This window comes from Cheilinus undulatus, linkage group 5 (assembly GCF_018320785.1).
Source record: "Cheilinus undulatus linkage group 5, ASM1832078v1, whole genome shotgun sequence".
NCBI lineage: Eukaryota > Metazoa > Chordata > Actinopteri > Labriformes > Labridae > Cheilinus > Cheilinus undulatus.
Window position 1 is genome coordinate 23249184 of NC_054869.1, and position 19706 is coordinate 23268889.

Below are 19706 nucleotides of genomic sequence, written 5' to 3' on the forward strand. Positions count from 1 at the left end.
CATTAATCTTTAACCCGCCGTCTCTCTGAGCAGCAGCAGAGCAAGGCAGCAGTACTGCTGAGGGTGTTGGTTTAACTCCCAGCAGCACTCTATCTGAACAAGACCTACTTTTTATATCAACTAAACATCATATAACTCCTTCAGTGTCTCAGATATGTTTCCTTCAGGGTGTAGGTCACCATTAAAACAGATGATTGATCTCAGTACTCTTTTTCCCTTTTATTTTCTACATATAAGCTCACTGCATTTTTTCTCTTCCTGTTGCCTAGCAACAGCATCAGCACCAGTCAGTCAGCTTTGTGTTTTGCATTAAAGCTGATTAGTTATTCAGGTGTTCACTTCTGAACATTGCATCATTAACACCTAAAAAAAATCCATGTCATGTGTCACCAGGATGTGAGGGCTGGAAGAGGCTGCCATGTTTGGTGTCATTCTGGTAAGTGGTGATAAAACAGGTTTAGTGGATGCATACACCGTTATTATCAACAGTTTTCAGTCATGTCAGTGCAGATGAAACTCTACATTGTGTTGTTTTTCTCAGCTTCACTTAATCTACTTTAGTATTCAACATTAAGCCCTTTTCACAGTGAACAGTTATATCACAAGACCTTGTGGGATTTATTTAAAAACGCCCTCTCATGTGTTTTGTGAAACAAATTTACTGGATAAAGTGTTGAGAAAGAAGATTTACTCATGAATATTGAAACATTTCTCACTGTTGCATCTGATAAATACTTAACAGAGCGTAGGAATGGGGTTAATATCATTATTATCTGAATCCTGCTGTAATCCTGCTCTAAGATTACATTGCATATTGCATATGACGAAGTATACATGGTATGGCGATTAAAAAATTAGACTAATGCTGTAATACAGTTTCAATGAACATAAACATATTTAATTGTCTTTCTCCTTTAATTTCCTGCGCTTCTGCATCAACACACCATTGCATTTATCAAAGCAGTAGGTCCTTTTGGACAGTTGTCTCAGAACCTCTGTTGTTCTTTTCTTATCTTCTGATACAGACTTTTCCTGGGAAAAGGAAAGAGTCACACGGTGCTAGATCAGGTGAACAGAGAGGATGATTAAGCACTGTGATTTGTTTTTGGGGCCAGAGAGCAGTGTGAGCTGAAATGAAACCATTTTTCCACAATTGTGGTCTCTTTCTTTAGATTTTTTCTTGACATGGACTTAAATTTGGACCTGTTTTCTTGTGCTTTCTTCATCCTTGGTGACTATAGTGTTTTCCAATGCCTTGACTGATATTTTGTCTCTAGATCATATTGGAAGATCCAAGTTACTTCGCACTCCTTCTATAGAAATTGTATTTCCTTCAGTTTGTTCCAAAAAGTCTCCACAAATGTGCTTGTTGTGCCATCATTTCATTTCCGATAATTTGTCCAATTAGCTGAATGTTTTCACAAGTTTTTAATATGTATGAATGTTATAGAGTTTGAGAAGGGTCTAAGTCTTGAGACCAGTCTTGGAATGTCTTGGTCTTGTCTTGGAATCAAGAGCATTATTATTTGGTCTTGATGTGACAACAGGGAGAAGCCCTTGCTTAAACAACAAGTGCTTTGAAAACAGAGTTGCAGACATCAATTTTTTTGCTGTCAATTTTTATTTAAAAGAAAACTAAAATTAAAGAGAAGGTGCTCTTTTGCTGTTCAACTTTGTGTTGATTCTTTAAATGGACTTCTATGGTCTTGGCTTGCCTCAGTCTTGGTCTCAATCCCCAAGGTCTTGGTTTTTGTCTTGGTCTAGATGCACTCTGGTCCCGGGGATGTCTTGGTCTCGGATAGCATGGTCTCTGACTATTAAAAAATGCACTGGTGCCCAGAAAGTTCATGGTCTTAGAGATCCTCTCTGCCTTTACAAAATCTTCAATGCCATTCAAACACACGAGACATGACATGCAGCGTTTCCCATACACCTCAATTAATGTAAGAAAATATTCAGCTGTTGTTTTGTTAAATTTTAACAAAAATTTCAAGTTAATGCGTTGGTTAACTTCTAAGCTAATAATTTTCAGATGCCTTAGCAAAAAAAAGTGCACTTCAATCAGTAGCTAGCAGTGAACAGAAGACATCAAACATACCCCAGTTGTGTGTGTAAATACCCTTGCTTTAATAAAAAACACTCAGTGTGACTAAATCGAGTATTTTTATCCTCATAAGCCCAGTCTCATTATTTAATAGCCATACTTTTTTATGTTGATGAGAGTTTGCATTAGACCTAGGAAGCTCTCCTCTCATTTTAAGGCCTTGTGATAATGGCTCATCAGCGAGGGTCATAGTAACACGGTGGGTAAAGTAAGGAGGCAAAAGTCTGCACGTTTCTATAAAATACAGGTCACCAGGTAAGTCTAGTCTTCCCCATCTCAGCCTCCCTCCATCCCAGATTTTTCTTCATGCTCCACTCCCCAGGAGCCAGACCCCTCAGGTAGGGCCCTCCTGGCCATTGTAAAGACAAGGATTTGATCCAAAGGAGGTCATGCTTTTGCCAGCAGGGTTCTTTGGCTTCAGAACAAAGTGTCTGAGCAGAAAAGGCTTGTAGAATCTGTGACATCTTCTTTGTTTTTTTCCCACATATTCCTAGATTGTGCTCTCATATTGTCTTGTTTTTTCAGCTATGTCTGGGTTCTGTTTCAGATGTATTAGTCCTGTGTAAACATGCTTTTAGATTCCTCTTTTATACCAAAAGAGCCTGACAGAAATCCCACCTATTCTGATAACCAGTTTTATTCATCAATCCCAGTAAATTGTCTTTTATGTTTTGGACATTTGGTCAAATATAACAAGAGACACTTTGGAGTATTTCTAGCATTTAATCAACTGAATAACTGACACATGAACTGATAGGTATCTAAGCCTTGGCAGACACTCTTTGTCAGTAACAGTGACTGAGTCTGAGCAGGAAGCTGTGAGTGCTTTCAGGCTACAGGTCGGTCGTGCTTGCAGAGGAGGACAGAGGCAGTGTGTGTGTAGTACAGCATGTAGTCTAGACACCATTCAAATCCACTGAGAGAGGAAAAACACTCATATAGAAAATAAAGATAGATGATCACAAAGAGAAATGAGCCCCTCCCCATAACCCCTGAGTGATCTGTCACTGCTGCGATCAATAAAAGCTGCCTGTTACTGAACATTAACACAGATTACTGAGCTGAAGAACATGTGTTTTAATGTTCAGTGACAGACCATGTAAGAGTTTGATCTCTGAGAAACGACCCCCTTTGAGTTTCTAACTCCATTTTGAATCCCTTCAAATGAAATGAACTGGAAATCTGGAGGGAGAGGGGATGCAAAATGGCACACTGCTGTGGGTTTAAAAGACAAAGAACCACCACAGAAGATTTGGCACATTTCAGGTCTTCATTGTATTAAGGTTGTGACAATGATTTCACAAGCTAAACACAATGACAGCACAGCTCATGACTAGGAAAACAAACCCTCTCTGTCCTCTATAAAGGTGTATTACTTTTATAAGAAGACTTTTGCTAGGACAAAGAAGATCAATATTTCTGGTTTTGGCTCAAAACTGATGTATTTCTTCCAAATTTATGCTGAAAAGAAAAATGTGATGCTGTCGACAGCGGCCACAGACAGGTCAAAGCCATCAACACTGATGACAGAAATAATCCAGAGTTAAAGGCTTTTAATGAAGTCAGTTTGACTCAGGCAGAGATTCCTTTTGGATGAGCAGAGCTGTAAAAATATGTCGTTTATTAGCCGAGGGAGAAGCCATTTATGCTCAGACACATCATTGCATCTGACAGCTTTAATTCACCAGCTCCTAAAACTGTCGCCTCGATAGGATGCTGAAAATGAGACAAGTTAGAGGAGGAAAACAAGCCTCTGCATGGCAACCTGAGAGAACAAGAGCTGATTGTTAGTGGTAGAAGAGGAATAAAAAGTCTTGTTGGGATATTTTTATCGAGATGAAGGGACAGAGATGACAGGAGAGGAAGGACAGGAAAAACAACAAAACAGGGAAGACAAGGAGACAGACAGGACGGAGACAAAACCACAGGACAAAACAGAAAGGAGGGATGAAAGGACAAAAGGTCCACAGGAGAGAAGAGACCACACAGTCTGACCCTCTTCACTTCTCCTTTGCAAGAGGACGACTTTAAAAAATGTGAGAAATAAAAACCCGGCAACAACACGAGCCCTAGACCTGTGCTGACGGATCAAAGTGGGTGCTTTCTGTCTTCAATATGTTTCCTCTAGTCTGTCTTTTGTCTGTCTGTCTCTCTGAGGGACAGATGAGCTGGTGGAGGCCAGAAGGCAAAGATGGCTGACTGACAGACGAGCAGCCATGATGAGTCAGCAAGGAGATGATGGTGCTGGGGATGAGATGGCAGGAGAGGAGAGGAGAGGAGGGAGGAGGCGAGGGGCGGAGATGACAAAAAGAAAGAAAAATGACAAAGAAAATAAATTTGGTTGATGGGAGAAAAATGTGACAAAGATTGGAGAGGCTGACTAAGACGAGAGAGGAGACAAAGAGAAGACGTGGAAATATGAGAGTAAAGAGAGGTAGCGGATGAGAGTGGGACAGAGGATGGAAGAGGAGGACAGGAGGAGGAGGAGGGTAGGTGGTCTTCATCTCCTTACCGTTGTGTCCCCGGAGGCCCTACGGCGTTTGAGGTCGGAGGTCGAAGTGATGGACCTAAAAGAGGTTTTCAGTTTGGGCTCGGGCTCTGCTCTACCACTTTTCCTATCCTAAAATAAATGATATGATAGGTGCACACACACATTAACACACGCAGCAGAGACACTCACTGAGTGCTGCTACACGACTACACACCTCTGTTACTGTGGGATGTGGTATCATGTAGTATAAGATGAGGTGTTTTCAGTCAGTACTATATTAATCTTCTAATGTGAAGGGACCTTACAGTAGCTACTCTACTACAGACATATACACATACACAGACTAAACAAGCATTTTTACCGCAATACATTATTGTGTCAAATACAACTAAAAATTATAGTCTAGTACAGAAATAGAAGCATGGTGTGTTGGATAAAGTGGTAAGGTTTCAAAGTATAACAGCACATTAACATTGGATATATACAGTGTAGCATTGTAGTGTACACTGTAACATACCATGTACATGGTATGTGACATAGTTCAAATACTTACATTGCAGCTCTGCTGTAATACTGCATAGCATAATTTTAGTATAAATGCTTTACGAACTATAGTGTAGCATAGCACAGTGAGATAAAATGTGATAATATCCTGAAGTGAGGAAAACTGTAAAAGCACTGCTAAGTTATATAACATTATAAATATTGTAGCATGATTAATAATTAAATATAAGATAACGGTAAAAGCATCAAACAGTGATAGTATGTAATTAATCTTTTTTAAAATAATACTGTAAGGAAAAGGAAAATAAAAAAAACATGTTATAATATAGTGCAGTATGGTAAAGAACTATGATAAAAATGAAATATTGCATGGCTTAGTGTAAAAATATATAAAATTAAGTTTTCATTTTATTCTATATTATATCAATATGAAGACCTTCATTAAAAATGCCTTGTAAATAAGTTAATAATTATATGCTTAAAATTCCTAAAAAAATAACCATACCAGAATTTATCTGGATTTAAGTAAGGCTTACTAATGTTAGCTGTGGTGTCCAATAATTTATTAATTTTTTACTTTATTATTTTATTTTATTTTATTTTATTTTATATTGTATTACATTTTATTATACTATATCATATTCATATAAATTCAGTATAATAAGGTATAGTAGAGTTTATCACTTTAAATTGTGTATTGCATCATGTTAAAGTATAATATACTGTGTAATAGTGTGGTGAAAGTTCAGTAACAGTATAGTATAGATGAGCATAGTATAGTTTAGGTCAGTATAGTAATGTATAGTTTATTATGGTATCTTATAGTACAGTATATTATATTGTAGAAGGGTAATAGCTGGTATTATATAAATATATATAGAGTTAGCTAGTAAAGTATAGTATAGTATAGTATAGTATAGTATAGTATAGTATAGTATATTATAGTATAGTTTTGTTCCAGCATAGCAAAGTAAAGTATAGTAAAGTACAAGACAATATGCTATAGTATAGAATATTATAGTAATAGATTAGTTATAACAGTGTATAATATGTAAATTAAGAATAGTATCTGTTCTTATAGTATAGTACAGTATGACACAGAAGAGCATTGCAAGGTATAATACAGTTTAGTACAGTAAAGTGTAGTATAGTAGAGATTAGTTTAGTAAAAAACATAGAAGAGTATTTTAAGTTATAGTATGGTTAGGTAAACATTAACAGAGAATAGTACAGTAAAGAAGAGTATAGCTAGTTGTCAATAGTACAGTGGATAATGGTTAAGTATATTACAGTATGGTAATGTTCCATATGTATATAACAGTATTGTGTAGTATAGTATATAATGTTACAGTAAAGTAGGGATTGGTAGGTAACTGTAGAGTATAGTAATGTAAAATACAGTAAAGTAAAGTCTAGTTTTGTAAAATATAGTATTGTCAGGTATAGTATATACAGTGCTTAACAAATTTATTAGACCACCCTAACCCTAACCAAAGTATGGTTTATGCCACAGCTGCCCTAAATTAACAGCATTGGTAATTATCAAAATCATTTTTTATGTTTCTGCAATGGTTAATATACCAATATGTAGAAGCTCTTTAACACAAATGATAGTTTAATGCTAAAATATAATGATTATTGTTATCCATGAATTTTCAAATTAGCTAATTTACCAAAAAAAATGGAAAAAATAGTAAAGCACATTATTATTTCTTGATTAATATGTCAAATTATAGTTATTTACTTGCATTTCTGAACAGAAAAATGAGTTTTAGTGGTTGAATGTTAGGCTTGATTAATTGTTGACTTATCAGAGAAGCCCAGTGAGCCGGCCCAAATATGGGTGAATTCAGTTTGAAATCCCTCATTCCTGTTCAAAATGGTTAAACGTCAAGAGCTCACTGAAAATGAAAGAGTCCGCATTAAAGCACTTCATGATGCTGGATGGTCTCTGAGACAAATATGACAGGTGGTCTAATAAATTTAAGCACTGTATATATATGTACAGTATAGTACAAAATAGTATAGTATAGTATAGTAGAGTTTAGATAAATATAGTGTAGTATGGTATGGTAGAGTATAGTTAGATGTAGAATAGTATAAATTAGTATAGTACAATACCATATAATAGAGATTGGTATAGTATAGTATAGTATAAATTAGTATAGTTAGGTGTAGAATAGTATAAATTTGTATAGTACAATATAGTATGGTATAGTATAGTAGAGTTAGGTGTAGAATAGTATAAAGTACAGTATAGTAAAATATAGTATAGCAGAGTATAGTAAAGTATAGTATAGTATATTGTAGTATTGTTTAGTATAGTACAATATAGCATAATAGAGATTAGTAAAGTATAGTATAGCAGAGATTAGTAAAGTATAGTAGAGTATAGTTAGATGCAGTGTAGAACAGTTTAATTTAGTATAGAACAATATAGTATAGTATAGTATAGTATAGTATAGATTATTAGAGCTTAGTATCGTCAAGTACAGTTTAGAATAGTATTTTACAGTTTAGTAGAATCAGTCAAAGAAAGTTTATTTTCACTATGTTTAATGTACCAGAATAATAAATGAGATGTATGACAAATATAGTATTTTTCAGTCTGATGTACTGTTAGATAATTTACGTTTCATTTTATCATCCAGTGTCATGCTGTACTCTGCATTTTACAGCTGTATTATACAGTATTGTATTAAGCAATGATTTAAATATAATAGCAGTATAGTATGGTCTGACATAAAGTAAGACCAAGCAGAATAGTATTGCAGCTGTTGATGAATAATATGGATGCATGTAACGTGTGAGTAATGTGTTGCAATGTGTGTAATGTGTGTGCTGTGCTGACCATCTGCTGATTATATAACACTGCCTGCGAACAGTCTTTCTGCTTCACTGGACAAATGTACATCACTACCTGCCTACGGTATGTCCTAGCTGTGTTCGTGCATGTGTGTACTTGAGTGTTGGTGCATGCTTGTGAGTCCTGTCCTGCAGGCTCGTCCCTATTTCTGATGGAGTGATGTTTCAGTAAAACATTGGAGCTTCACACTGTTTTACTGCCATTACAAACATACAGCAGCATGTAAATCAACAACATGAGGCTAAGACACAGAAACACAACAGGAAGTACGTCACTTGAAGCAAAATTAAAAAACAACCTGGGGGATGGCGTGTGGGGGGAGGGGAGGGGGGACACAAAGATGGAGGATGAGGCCAGAATGAGGCAGTGATGATCATCTACACATCAGATCATTATACCAACACTGTGCTGCTATAATGCCATCTGTCGTGTGCCTCATGTACATAGAACAAGGGGAGGGGAGGAGGGTCAACAACACATGGATGATGGTCAACATGGTGTGTCATCTGTTACATCATATTAAAACATTTTCACTTTTGACCATTGACCCCATACATTGAGTTGTACAACTTAGGGATTGATGTCTAGATCCCAACCCCTGAATAAGCGAAACTTTTCAGCTTTTTCTTTTTGACATTGTGTTTCTTAAAGGGCAACAAAGTTGATCTAAGGAGCAGATTTAGTCCAGGGATTTTAGTGAGGAAACAAAAGCTGTTATCCTTTACCTATCCATAGTGTTGTATTCATCAGATTTGTGAGATAAAGAAGGTCATAGTCTGGGCTTCTAATGTAAATTCTGACATTTGGTTTTACACAGGAAATGGTCTCCAAGAAAAGAGCAAATGCCCTTTTTCATGAGTTTCGCAAATCTAGGGTTACCAGCCAGACATGGCCAGATCAGGGCTGGGTATCACAACTCATATACTCACTAACTTATTACATAAAGTTAAATAAGTCTGGTTCACTCTTGATTATTCTTCCCATCAACAAATCTCAGCAAAAGATGAAAAAGTAACAACATTTTTAAGTCTCAAACACCAACAATGTAGCAACTCACAGGGATAACTGTCCAGTAGTATCTCAGGTTTGTAGTTACAATAGCTGAAGTTAAAGGCTCTGTTCTATTTCTATTGCACTGTAAAGCAACAGTAACACCAAGACTAATTCTTCTTCTGTCTAAGGCTACTAATCAATAGAGACATGCCTTTTTGGCCATACATGTTTAAGAAAAAAAAAAAAATCCAAGCAGCATTCAAGTCTTGCATTAGTCCCGTTAATGCGACAGCAGGACTTTGTTGGATCATTTATTTTGTTAAGAACTAACCTGAAATATTCATACCACAATATGACAGACAAGAAAGAGTTCTTATCTCTGATTTTATAGCGTCACTAAAGATACACGCAGCAGTTTATGCCACTGCATTGCCTAAAAAAAAAAAAAATCACATTTAAGCTGAAATAAGAAAATATCCTAAACTCCAGGAATTTTTCCATTTGTGGTTTTTGGACCAATCTTGTTCAACAGCATTGCCAATTTAATTCTAATAAATTATAAAAACTCTCATTGACTGTATGACATTTCCTCTGGAGTAAAGAATTGTTGGTAAAACATTGGGGTGGTTTAATCTCATTGTGCATCTTTCCATTGACTGTGTTGTTTATTGTCCTTCTCCCCCTACCACATTAAGAGATACTGAAGAGGAAAATAAACTCTCCAATGAATAAATGATCATTGAACAAGCTTATTATTTCAGTGGCCTTGTCTCACAACATCTCCAAGCATCTGCGTTCTTTTACATTTTTACATTTGGTAACCTTTTTTAAGTTTTGATTCTTACACATTTTTATGGATGGTTCTTGTGTGTATTTAGTTTTGTTCATTTTTTACCTTTCACATGGGATTTGATGATGAGAAGAAAAAGATGAACTATCACCAGACTGCAACTGCAACAAAGTATAGTAGAAGAACCTAGAAATGTTAACTTTTGTATTACAAAAGAGCATTTAGGTGTCTTTTTTTTTCTCAAAAATACCAAGCCCTGGTTTGGAATATTTACTCTTCAAACACATTCAGTTTGAAATGTAAAACAAAAATCAGTAAAACACATTGATTATAAATCAGAAACATTGTCTTTTTCAGACCCAAACAAAGCAGAACACACAAACAATTCACAAAGACTTTAACCCAAGAGAGATAAAAGTTCAACCCAAGAGACATAAAAGTTTCAACAAAGATATTTCTAGACCCATAAATCAAACAGTTAAATCCATCATTAGGAACAGAACAGTGGAAGACTTTGATCACAGCATCAGTCAGTGAAAGAAAACACATGAAAAATGAATTAAGAAATAACACCATCAATTCTGATCCTGTTTCTCCCTTTAAACTGTTAGCTAACACTAGCAATCATTAAATATTTCAACAGTTACTCAGATCTGAACCTGCAGGTTTGAAGGCCTGACTAGACAAAACCACAGCGTGAGAGCAGCTGTAGTTAATAATACATTAAATCTGCTGCACTGTACTCCACTGTACTGAAACTCACACTTTATTTGAACAAAAAGTATAAGGCTAGATGTGCAAAAGTAGAATTAAAAGTAAAGGGTACAAAGCAAATAATCAGTACAATGCAATTATTTCAGTAAAGTTATGCAAAGAATACTAACGAGCCACAAAGACACTGATTTATGCAATCAGCTTCTTCAGGAATGAGTCTGGATTCACTTTACTTTTGCCTCATAAGCTCAGCCCATTCACACTTAGGATTGGTATTGAGGTTTTGATCATAGAACGCCAAATGGGGTGTTATGTTTCAGCATCAGAGTGCCTTTTTGCAGTTTCAATCTTAACACGTTTAAAATCTACTTGTTAAAGCGATATGAACCCAGAAATCACACATTTTGAGTGATTCTAATGCCAGAAACAGCCTGAAATGATGAAAGACTAACAATGCAGATTTGTTCGAAAACTGAATTCAGGTTTCATCACAACTAAATTGATCACGCCCACCGTTGTCAATGCAAGGTCAGGACATCAGGATAGTAATAGATGACACGTTTTCTTGACACAGCATTATGCTAATTTAAAAACACCTTAGTGACGTGAGTACACATCATCTGTTTTCCATGTGCAAATTCAACTTCATCTGTGTTACTGTGATTTAACTACAAAGCAAACAAGCTAACAAGTAAATTTAGGAGGTCAGTTTTTAAGAAATGATTACATAGAGTAAACTGTGTCAGTGTGCTTAATTAGCTCCTGTTTGCAGTGTACAAACAGATGAACTGCCAACTCTCCCTGGATTACTTGGAAAACCAATAAAGCTAATTCTCAGGCAGGATGGGGACTGTCTTTTCTCTCTGATATCTAAGTGAATTTAGGGACATTTCTTTCAGACAGACAGCAGAGATAAAAATATCCTAGTTGGTAGAAATAATACTTTATGATTTCAGTCTGCTTTGTGCAAGTGTCTTTCGCATCTTACTCAGGGTTCTGACAGATGGGTGCCATTTCTGACGTTGTTTCATGTTCGGTGATAGCTTTGCCCCTTTTTAAGGTTACTTTCTGTTTTGCTCCATGTGTGTTAAACACAAGAAGCACTACTGTATGGCTGCCCCAAAGCATCTAGGTGCACAGCCCAGTTGTCTCTTCAGTTTTCCACCTGATCCAGTCGTCATTTTTATATCCAACGCTTGGTTTGTTTAAATAGCAAATGAACTCGCTTCCATGAGCATCCCGGGGTGTGTTTGTCTTAAAATGATGAGTGGTCAGGCAAAAAGTTAACACCACCTAAAGTCTGGTCTGAGAGTCTGAGAAGAATCATTAGAAAGATGGGCATAGAAGTTACAACACACTTCTACTGAGCTTAATCCACACACAAAGGATACACAACAGTTTAACACCATTGTATGTGCTGATGCATTCAAATTGAGTTTTTAATGGAAAAAAGGGCTTGAAGACAAAAAGCTTTTGATCCTATTCTCCTCCATTTTTTTTTGTTACACACAGAAAAACCCAGTTGCACACTCTTACAACAGAGTTGGATTTTAATCAATCCAATACACAACCATGAGTTCCACCTACAATATATCCCACAGACATCAACTGTCCAGCATTCTCTCCCCATGCATTTGAGCATGGTTCCCAATGGGATGCAGGACCCCCTAAAGTGGTGCTAAAGATCTCACATCTTACTGCTATAATTGGGGTCATCTGTATATCTGTGTTGATTTGCAAGCCACATTGTTGCTCCAATTGTCCTTGAAACCTCTCAGAAGACTTGAGTGTACTGGTTCAAAACTGGTGCCATAACATAAATATCAGAAATCATAAATATGTAAAGATTTTCTATGAAATCCTAAAATGTTATGCTGAGTCATCATTTAGGGATTTCTGCTGCGTTCCATTTACCTCCAAAGCCGGACGTCAGAGCTGGGAATGACGTCACTTCTGAGCTGAATGTGTTCCATTTGCTATGAACCCATAAGAGTCAGTGACAGAGCTGGAAAACAGCTTGACTTTATTTAAACACGCCCACAAGGAAACATATTTGTATGAGATGATGCACCTGCTCCACGATCCCCGATCAAAGTAAGCTCTCTTTAAAGCACTTCTCCATGCTCATATTAGACAAGATAACATGGGAGATAGAATGATTTACTGACAAATTACAGTTTAATTGCTGTTTTGTCAGCTTTAGTCGCCAGTGCTGTGTAAGCATGTTTGAATATGGGTCTGTCTCCGTGTAGCCAGCATCGTAAGGCAGGTGGGCAATGTGATGCTTTGTTAAAACTTCACAAAAAAGTGAATGCATTAAAGTGCAGGACTTTAATGCTCCCCTTATTGTGTAGCTGACCCATCACTGCACATACGCACCAGTGCAGAGACACTGAGCTAATATGCAGTTATTTTGGATAAAATCACCTGTGCAAATTTGCCTTATTACATGGATGAGGACGGTATCTGCACAGCATAAATAGAGTAAAAATTTGCCTACTGTCTGGAAGTGCACTGCAGTTTTTATGACACAGAAACTCTCCAGAGATAAGGACAATTTCACATCTTTATGACTTTAAATAAATCATATGTAAATTAGGTTGGAAAATATTACTTTGACATTGCTATTAGTAAGCCATAACCAGGAGTTAAGTCAGTCTGAGACACCGAGCTGCATGTTTTTATCTGTTTGTAGCACTGTTAAGCATGCCAAGGCTGTGGTTTTCTTTTAGAGTTTCTTTCATTGAGAGAGGAAACTTAATCAGGGTGGTACTTACATGAATATATAAATATTACCTCTAATTAAATGCAGTCTCTAGTTGACTAAAACCATGGTATTACCCTTATCAAATAGTTAATAAAAAGGTGTTGTTGTTTTTTTAATAAGAAGAATATGTATCAACTTTTTTCTAATAAATTTATCTATGGAACAGTTAAAACTAAGTGTGAGGGCCATAGGATGCCTTAGCTTTTCTTAGGTACAAGTGAGGGGGTGTTGAAGAAAAAAGCTTGAGACTTAGTGCTAGAGAAAATGGCCACTGATTTCTGCAGAGAAAATAAATACTACCTACCTTTGTTTGATATAAGGGCCAATAACATTTGTTTAAATAGATCTTTTTCAATCCCTTCAACATGTCTGGAGATTTTAGGAAAAAGATTATGTTTTTGTGCCATTTTTGAACATCATTATGGGAATGCTTCAGTAAAATGTAACTTTAATCCACTGTCAACATGTGTCATGTGTCATGTTTGTGTTCTGTCTGTTCAGTGGCACAAAGCAGAACACGCTAAAGTCAAATGAACCACCCGGGGTTTGGTCTTTGTTAGAATAAAGCCTGAAATCCAGCATGTCAATAACACACCAGGCTGCCAGCACAAGCTCTGAAAAAGAATGAAAGCTGACACTGTGACTGGTTTGATTTATGTGGCTCTAAACAAACCTACACATAAACAAGCGATTTAATCCAATCTCTATGCTCTGTGCCCAAATAGCATAACTAGAAAAATGTAGCTGAAGACATGCCAAATCTCATAGCACCATGCGGTTTAGACAGTGCACTTTATGCCATTAAAATAGGGCCCACCATCCCTGTACTCTGGTCAGAGATTTATTCATCCTAAATTATCAACAGACAGTAGCTGGAGACATTGACCACATCCTTTGGGATTCATCATAATGAGACAACTTTTACCACCAGAACACTATTTATGCAGGATGAAATTAAGGCAAAATTTAGCTGTAATATGTCCTGGTTTAAATCAAAGTGGTGCACTTATTCCATCATGTATCTGTTTATTTGGCTGGCTGTATGAATTGGTCTAAAAACAGGTTTTAAATCTCTAACCCATTTGCATTTCCTTTCACAGTTCTCTCAGAGCAGCTGTGTTTTAAGCGTTAATCCAGCTCGGCCTACTCCTCGCCTAAGGACACAGCTGTTTGAAGTGCTAATCATCCTCTGCTAGCAGTTAGCCTTTAGCGGCTAGTGTTTGATGTGCTAATCCAGGCATAGAATTGATGATCACTAATGTGTTTAGTCCCAGCTGCTGGCAAGGCTGAAAAACATCTGGAACGGGGACTTCAAACCAGAAACAACCAGAGCAGGTTTCCTCTTCTGCATGTATGAACAGTTGGACAATCAGTCATATGATGCATAAAGTGTGTGCTTCCAACAGGAAAAGGACACAACAGTTTGTTGTTAGCTCTCTGAGCTGCACTGATTGCAAAGTTTCTTCTGTTAGATGCAGATCATGAAATATTCCTTACGAAATACTTAACTCAGTATGAACGCCATTTACAAAAAATAGAATTAGTCAATAAATTATTTAATTCTGAGTAACAAATGTTAAGTTTTTCACTCTCAAATATTTTTTTGCACAGTTCTTTCACTGAATCATCAATATCTTACTGTCTAAGCTGTGCACAGTAGACTATGTACCTTCAAGTCTTCAGTGCAGTGTGGGTTGATTCTAACTAATTGTTATATAATCACATCAGTATTCAAACCTCTTCTTTAAGTTATTATCAATAATTATTTTCCATTATTTTATAATGCATTGCTGTTCAGTTATATCTAACATGAACTGATGCAGTTCTCTGCTATTTCATATGTCTCAAAACCTTAATTCAAAAACAAAACTATCAAGTTTTACATTATCTCTACCAGCGTCTTGTTTCTGCTGCTCCATGTTCCAACTACAGAGAGTAATAAAGTTTGATTTGCTCTTTTAAGAGCTCCGAAACTGCTGCAGCAACTTTAATGACATGCAGTTACTTCTCAAGGAGATACAAGGGTATTTGCTCGCAGCCATAATGATGTAAAGATGGACTGATTATGAGACAATGTCTCAGTGTGCACAAACAGCATTTGCTGTCAGTTTTGTCGATTGCCATTTTGTTGTTATCTAGGTTTTTTTGTCTTGTTGCATATGCTGTGTCAAATTTTCTATTGTATTGTCCATTTGCATGTGTCACACTGCAGTGTGCTGAGATAAAGCCTCAGATTAAATCAAACATTGTTGATGATTTATTGACTTTAATTCCTATGATCTGTATTTACATAAAGAATAACTGAAGCCTAAATTTTCTGTGCAGTTCTAATAAGACAACACCAATCACTGAGTGTTGACTAGGATTTAATCTGCAGATCCTCCTGTATACACAGCAATATGATTTCCTCAGATGAATTGTCTTGTGTCTGCCTGCCTTGTACAGCTGCTTGTCTGTGTGTGTACCTGATGGTCCTCTGGGTGTGTTTCACTGATCACACACCAGCCAACAACAACATCAGGGGCGCATTAAACTTAAATGTGGCACACAGAAATGAATTTCTGAGTTGACGACTGTCTGTTGTATGTTTAAGCTCTCTCAGGAACAGACATGTATGTGACTCACATGCATACTATACATATAGGCGAGGCATTTATTGCATATTTATTTTTACCTACATTATATGAACAACTGTTTATGATTCACTGAGCTGAACAAAGGGAGTTGTGCCATCCTCTGCATATCTTAAAGCAGAACTGAATATTTGTATGACTACAAACTGTGTTATTTCATTATTTTTCTCCAGTTAATTTTTTCATTAATATCAGTGGCAATATGCCCTCAAAGTCTGCCTTTTATATTCTTTATTTGCCTTATTTACTTGTTACTTAGTAGAAACATAACTGTTTTTCCCAAAGGCCAGCGAGCCTCTCTTTTGATGTTCATGTTCTAAGGGTAAAAACGCTGCAGTGCAATTTATAGTTGCAAAATCAGAGCAAAGAATTATAAAGATCTCTGTTTGTCTTCCTCTCTGAGATCTTTTTCTGACATTTGATGATTCAACAACAGTTGAAACGAGAGGTTTGTAGTGGAGACATCAGTCCTATGAATCCCTGTGGACACTAACCATCATACCTCATTGAACCGCGGTCCGGGATTGTTCTGACAGCCCTGAGCCACAATCTGAATATGAACATGGATGCTGCAAGTCTGCAGGTTTCTGAAAGGACTTTACAAACTACATCATAAATATTTATATCAGAGACTCACTGCTAAAACCTGCTCAAAAAGATTTGACACAGCTTTGGGTGTGGTACAATTTAATCTTTTTATATATATATATATATATATATATATATATATATATATATATATATATATATCCAGAACTAAGATTAAACTGCTGACTGGCATCAGATCGGCGGCGCTCATGTCCTTAAACTCTTCTGATGCTATAGCTCAGGTAGAGAGACAAAATGTTGGACCAGTCAGGCTCCAGACAGAACAATAGATTATTGAGTGTGCTTGGAAAAGGCTACAAAGACTTTCCCTCTGACTTGTTTTGGGAAGTAGAAGCCAACCATTGCTTGTAGGGGAAGTAGAGGGCAGACAATCATAGTGTTTGCCAAAATGAGCTCTCACTGCCAGTAGCTATATAAAAGTGATTCTGTTTTTGCTGCCAATTGACTTTCTAGAAACTAAACTTGAGGCAAACACCTTGGTCTGCTCAGCCATCCAAGAGACTGCTTGAGCAGGAGTTTTGTGGTAAAAGGTGTTGCGATGCGCATCTTAATTTGTGTCACAATGATGTGAAAATGATAAGATGACCTTTTCAAAGATGAGATCCACTAAGTGGACTAAATGACTGCTTTTATCCTATTTGTCAGCGCCAGAATAAACGCTGTTGGTGTCAGTTCAGGGTGTCAAATCAAACACAGATGTAAGAAAAAGTCTGAGGCAGTCTTGTTGAATCAGGGTCCTTATTGTGTCACACTAAATGAGTGTTTAACATTCCTGACATGCACATTCAGGCCCGACATTTGTAAATGGACAGCAACAAGGGCCAAAATCTGATTAATTTCATACAGTTGATACTGCCTTAATCCAGTTCTAGTCAAGCAACTCAAGGGATGTAACACTCTGTCCTAATAATCAATGAGTAAAGTTGAGTACAGTTTAGTTAACTAAGACTCATATTGCAGTACAGTAGAGTGACAGTAAAGAAAGGTTAGGATAGAGCAGGAGTAAAGTTAGAGTATTTAGAGATAAAAATAGCAGCATAAAGTACTGTAGTAAAGTTAGAGTACAGTTTGAGTACAGTAGAGTTCAGTCAGCAGATAAAAGTATTTTAAAAAGACAATTACAATCACAATAGACAGGATGAGTACAGTGCATTGCAGTAGCCTACAGTACAGTAGGATAGGGAGGAGCATAAAAGACTGCAGCACAGAGGAGAAGACTACAAGAGAATAGAGCAGAATAGAGTAGAGAAGAGCAGAGACAGGTACCTGAAGGTTCTTCCTCCAGACGTTCACAGCAGCGAAGGCGAGCTGCATCTGTTTCCTTCGGGCGTCTTTGTGTCGTTTGTAAGCGATCTCGATGAAGATGAGGAATATCCCCGCAACGATGCCACCAGCTACCAACATGAACACACCTGGGCAGGACAGGTCAGGTCAAGTGATGTTAGGTGAGTTGTTTTTAAGCAAACAGAGTAACTGAAAACCTTTCATTAATTAATCATTTCACTAACATTCACCTGAATGCCATCTAAGGTCATTATGAACCTCAACGTGGGAAGGGTACGACCTGTTTAGCTGTAAAATGTCTATACATTGGAGGTGCAATGCTCCTAGCAAGCAGCAACCTCTGGTGTTGAAAAAGCAGCGATAAGCCCAGAGCAGAGCAGGCATTCGTGACAACAGAATAGCATTCATTAAGTTAGATATAGCATAGAGGAGGAGCTGGGGTGGAGGAGGGTTGAAAAAACAAAAGCAAATCAGCTGGTTGCAGCTGATGGGGGCTTGTTGGGATCAGCTGATCTCAAATATGGCAGCGCTCGACTGCGTGGCCTGACTGAACTAACACTATACGCTCAATTAATGGTCAGGTAACTCAACGGTTGTGGTCTCTATAGCTCATTTCTTTAACGATATGTGGTATACGGGGGCAGATTTTTTTTGTAACTTATATTTTATATATCCTATGCCTGAGAGTTAAGAATATTTAGGGTTGTGGGAAAGTGAACTGTTTCGAGAAAGGCTGAAAGTGAGGTAGGATCAGCATTCCCAAAACGATGATCGCCATCATGGGGTTTCAAAACTCCCCTTTAGAAACTAGTGGGTAACATCACTGACACTATGTCCATATTTTACAAAATCTATAGATTTAAGACGATGTTGAAAATTAAGTTCATTTATCTCCTATCCTAAAAATGCCATCAAAAACTCATGAAGACATATGAAATGTTTCAAATCTAAGTAATGTAAATGTTTACCATCTTCTTAAATAATTTTGCCCATTCGTTTGCTTCTTACCTGCCATGTTCTCAAAGGTAAGGGTGGCAGGGGCATTGCTCCTGGAGTCACACTCCTGGTATCGTACCCATGTCTTGTCCAAGTCCTCCATGAAGCCATTCTCGTGGGAGCTTCAGAATAACAACAAAAACATTAAAGCACAACACAAAGAAATTTTAGAAATGCATGTAAACAAGTCTGGCTAAATAGATGCCCAATTAGGGCCCCCAGAAGGTATCCAAAAAACTAGTAGTTCATTAGTAGAGTATCACTGGGTCAAAGAGGAGATGGGCCAAGTAGGTATTAGGATCAAGATAAGGGAGAGTATCAGCTGACAGTACAAGCAGGGCATCAGTAGGGTATAAGCAGATCACCTGCAGTACATTAGTTTGGTATCAAAATTTGACAGTGGACAATCAAAAGTTGCCTAGTTTGAAGTCTGAACCTAACACATGGGTATCTTTAGGTATCCCTAGGTTTCCATCAGAAGGTTAATAGGGTATCAGCTATGGCCGTGGTGCTTGTTTATACCTGAGAATAGCTAAAGAAACATTTTGTTTCCATGGGCTGTCTTTCCTCATCCCAATCCCGAATCCAGAGCGGAAGAAAAGCTCTCCTGTTGTCACTAAATCACACTTCTGCGATGCCTCGAACTCCAGCACAGCGCTGTCCCAGATAAATGCATGAAGCTTACTACAGGGGGAAAAGAAACAAATATCTAATGTTTGTAATGTACATATTATGTACATTATATTTCTGAGACACATCAATTAATATCAGAATTTTTATTTGCATCGCAGCTTACTTGTCTCTAACAGCTTGGATGGCCTCAGCAGCGCTCTCGTAGTTATGTTTCTCCATGTGCCGGTACATAGTGCTAAGCTCCACTTGCCGTCTGAAGTAAATATCAACCGAGCTCTGCTTCACTGTGGCGTAGATGAACTTGTCTGATGGATTCCGAAGC

At 37.2% G+C, this 19706-nt stretch overlaps 1 protein-coding gene across 3 annotated transcripts in view; it reads right to left on the reverse strand.

The window, feature by feature from the left end:
- Positions 1-19706, reverse strand: part of grin1b (glutamate receptor, ionotropic, N-methyl D-aspartate 1b) — a 90540-nt gene that overhangs the window by 8538 nt on the left and 62296 nt on the right. For 2 of the 3 annotated variants that reach the window (XM_041788403.1, XM_041788402.1), the window contains 4 exons: positions 19548-19705; positions 19274-19435; positions 18764-18873; positions 17738-17883 (listed from right to left, as the gene is read on the reverse strand). In XM_041788403.1, the coding sequence (XP_041644337.1) occupies positions 17738-17883; positions 18764-18873; positions 19274-19435; positions 19548-19705 (576 nt within the window). Of the gene's footprint in view, positions 1-4616; positions 4725-17737; positions 17884-18763; positions 18874-19273; positions 19436-19547; position 19706 lie in introns of all 3 variants that reach the window. The other variant, XM_041788404.1, reaches the window with a different exon arrangement.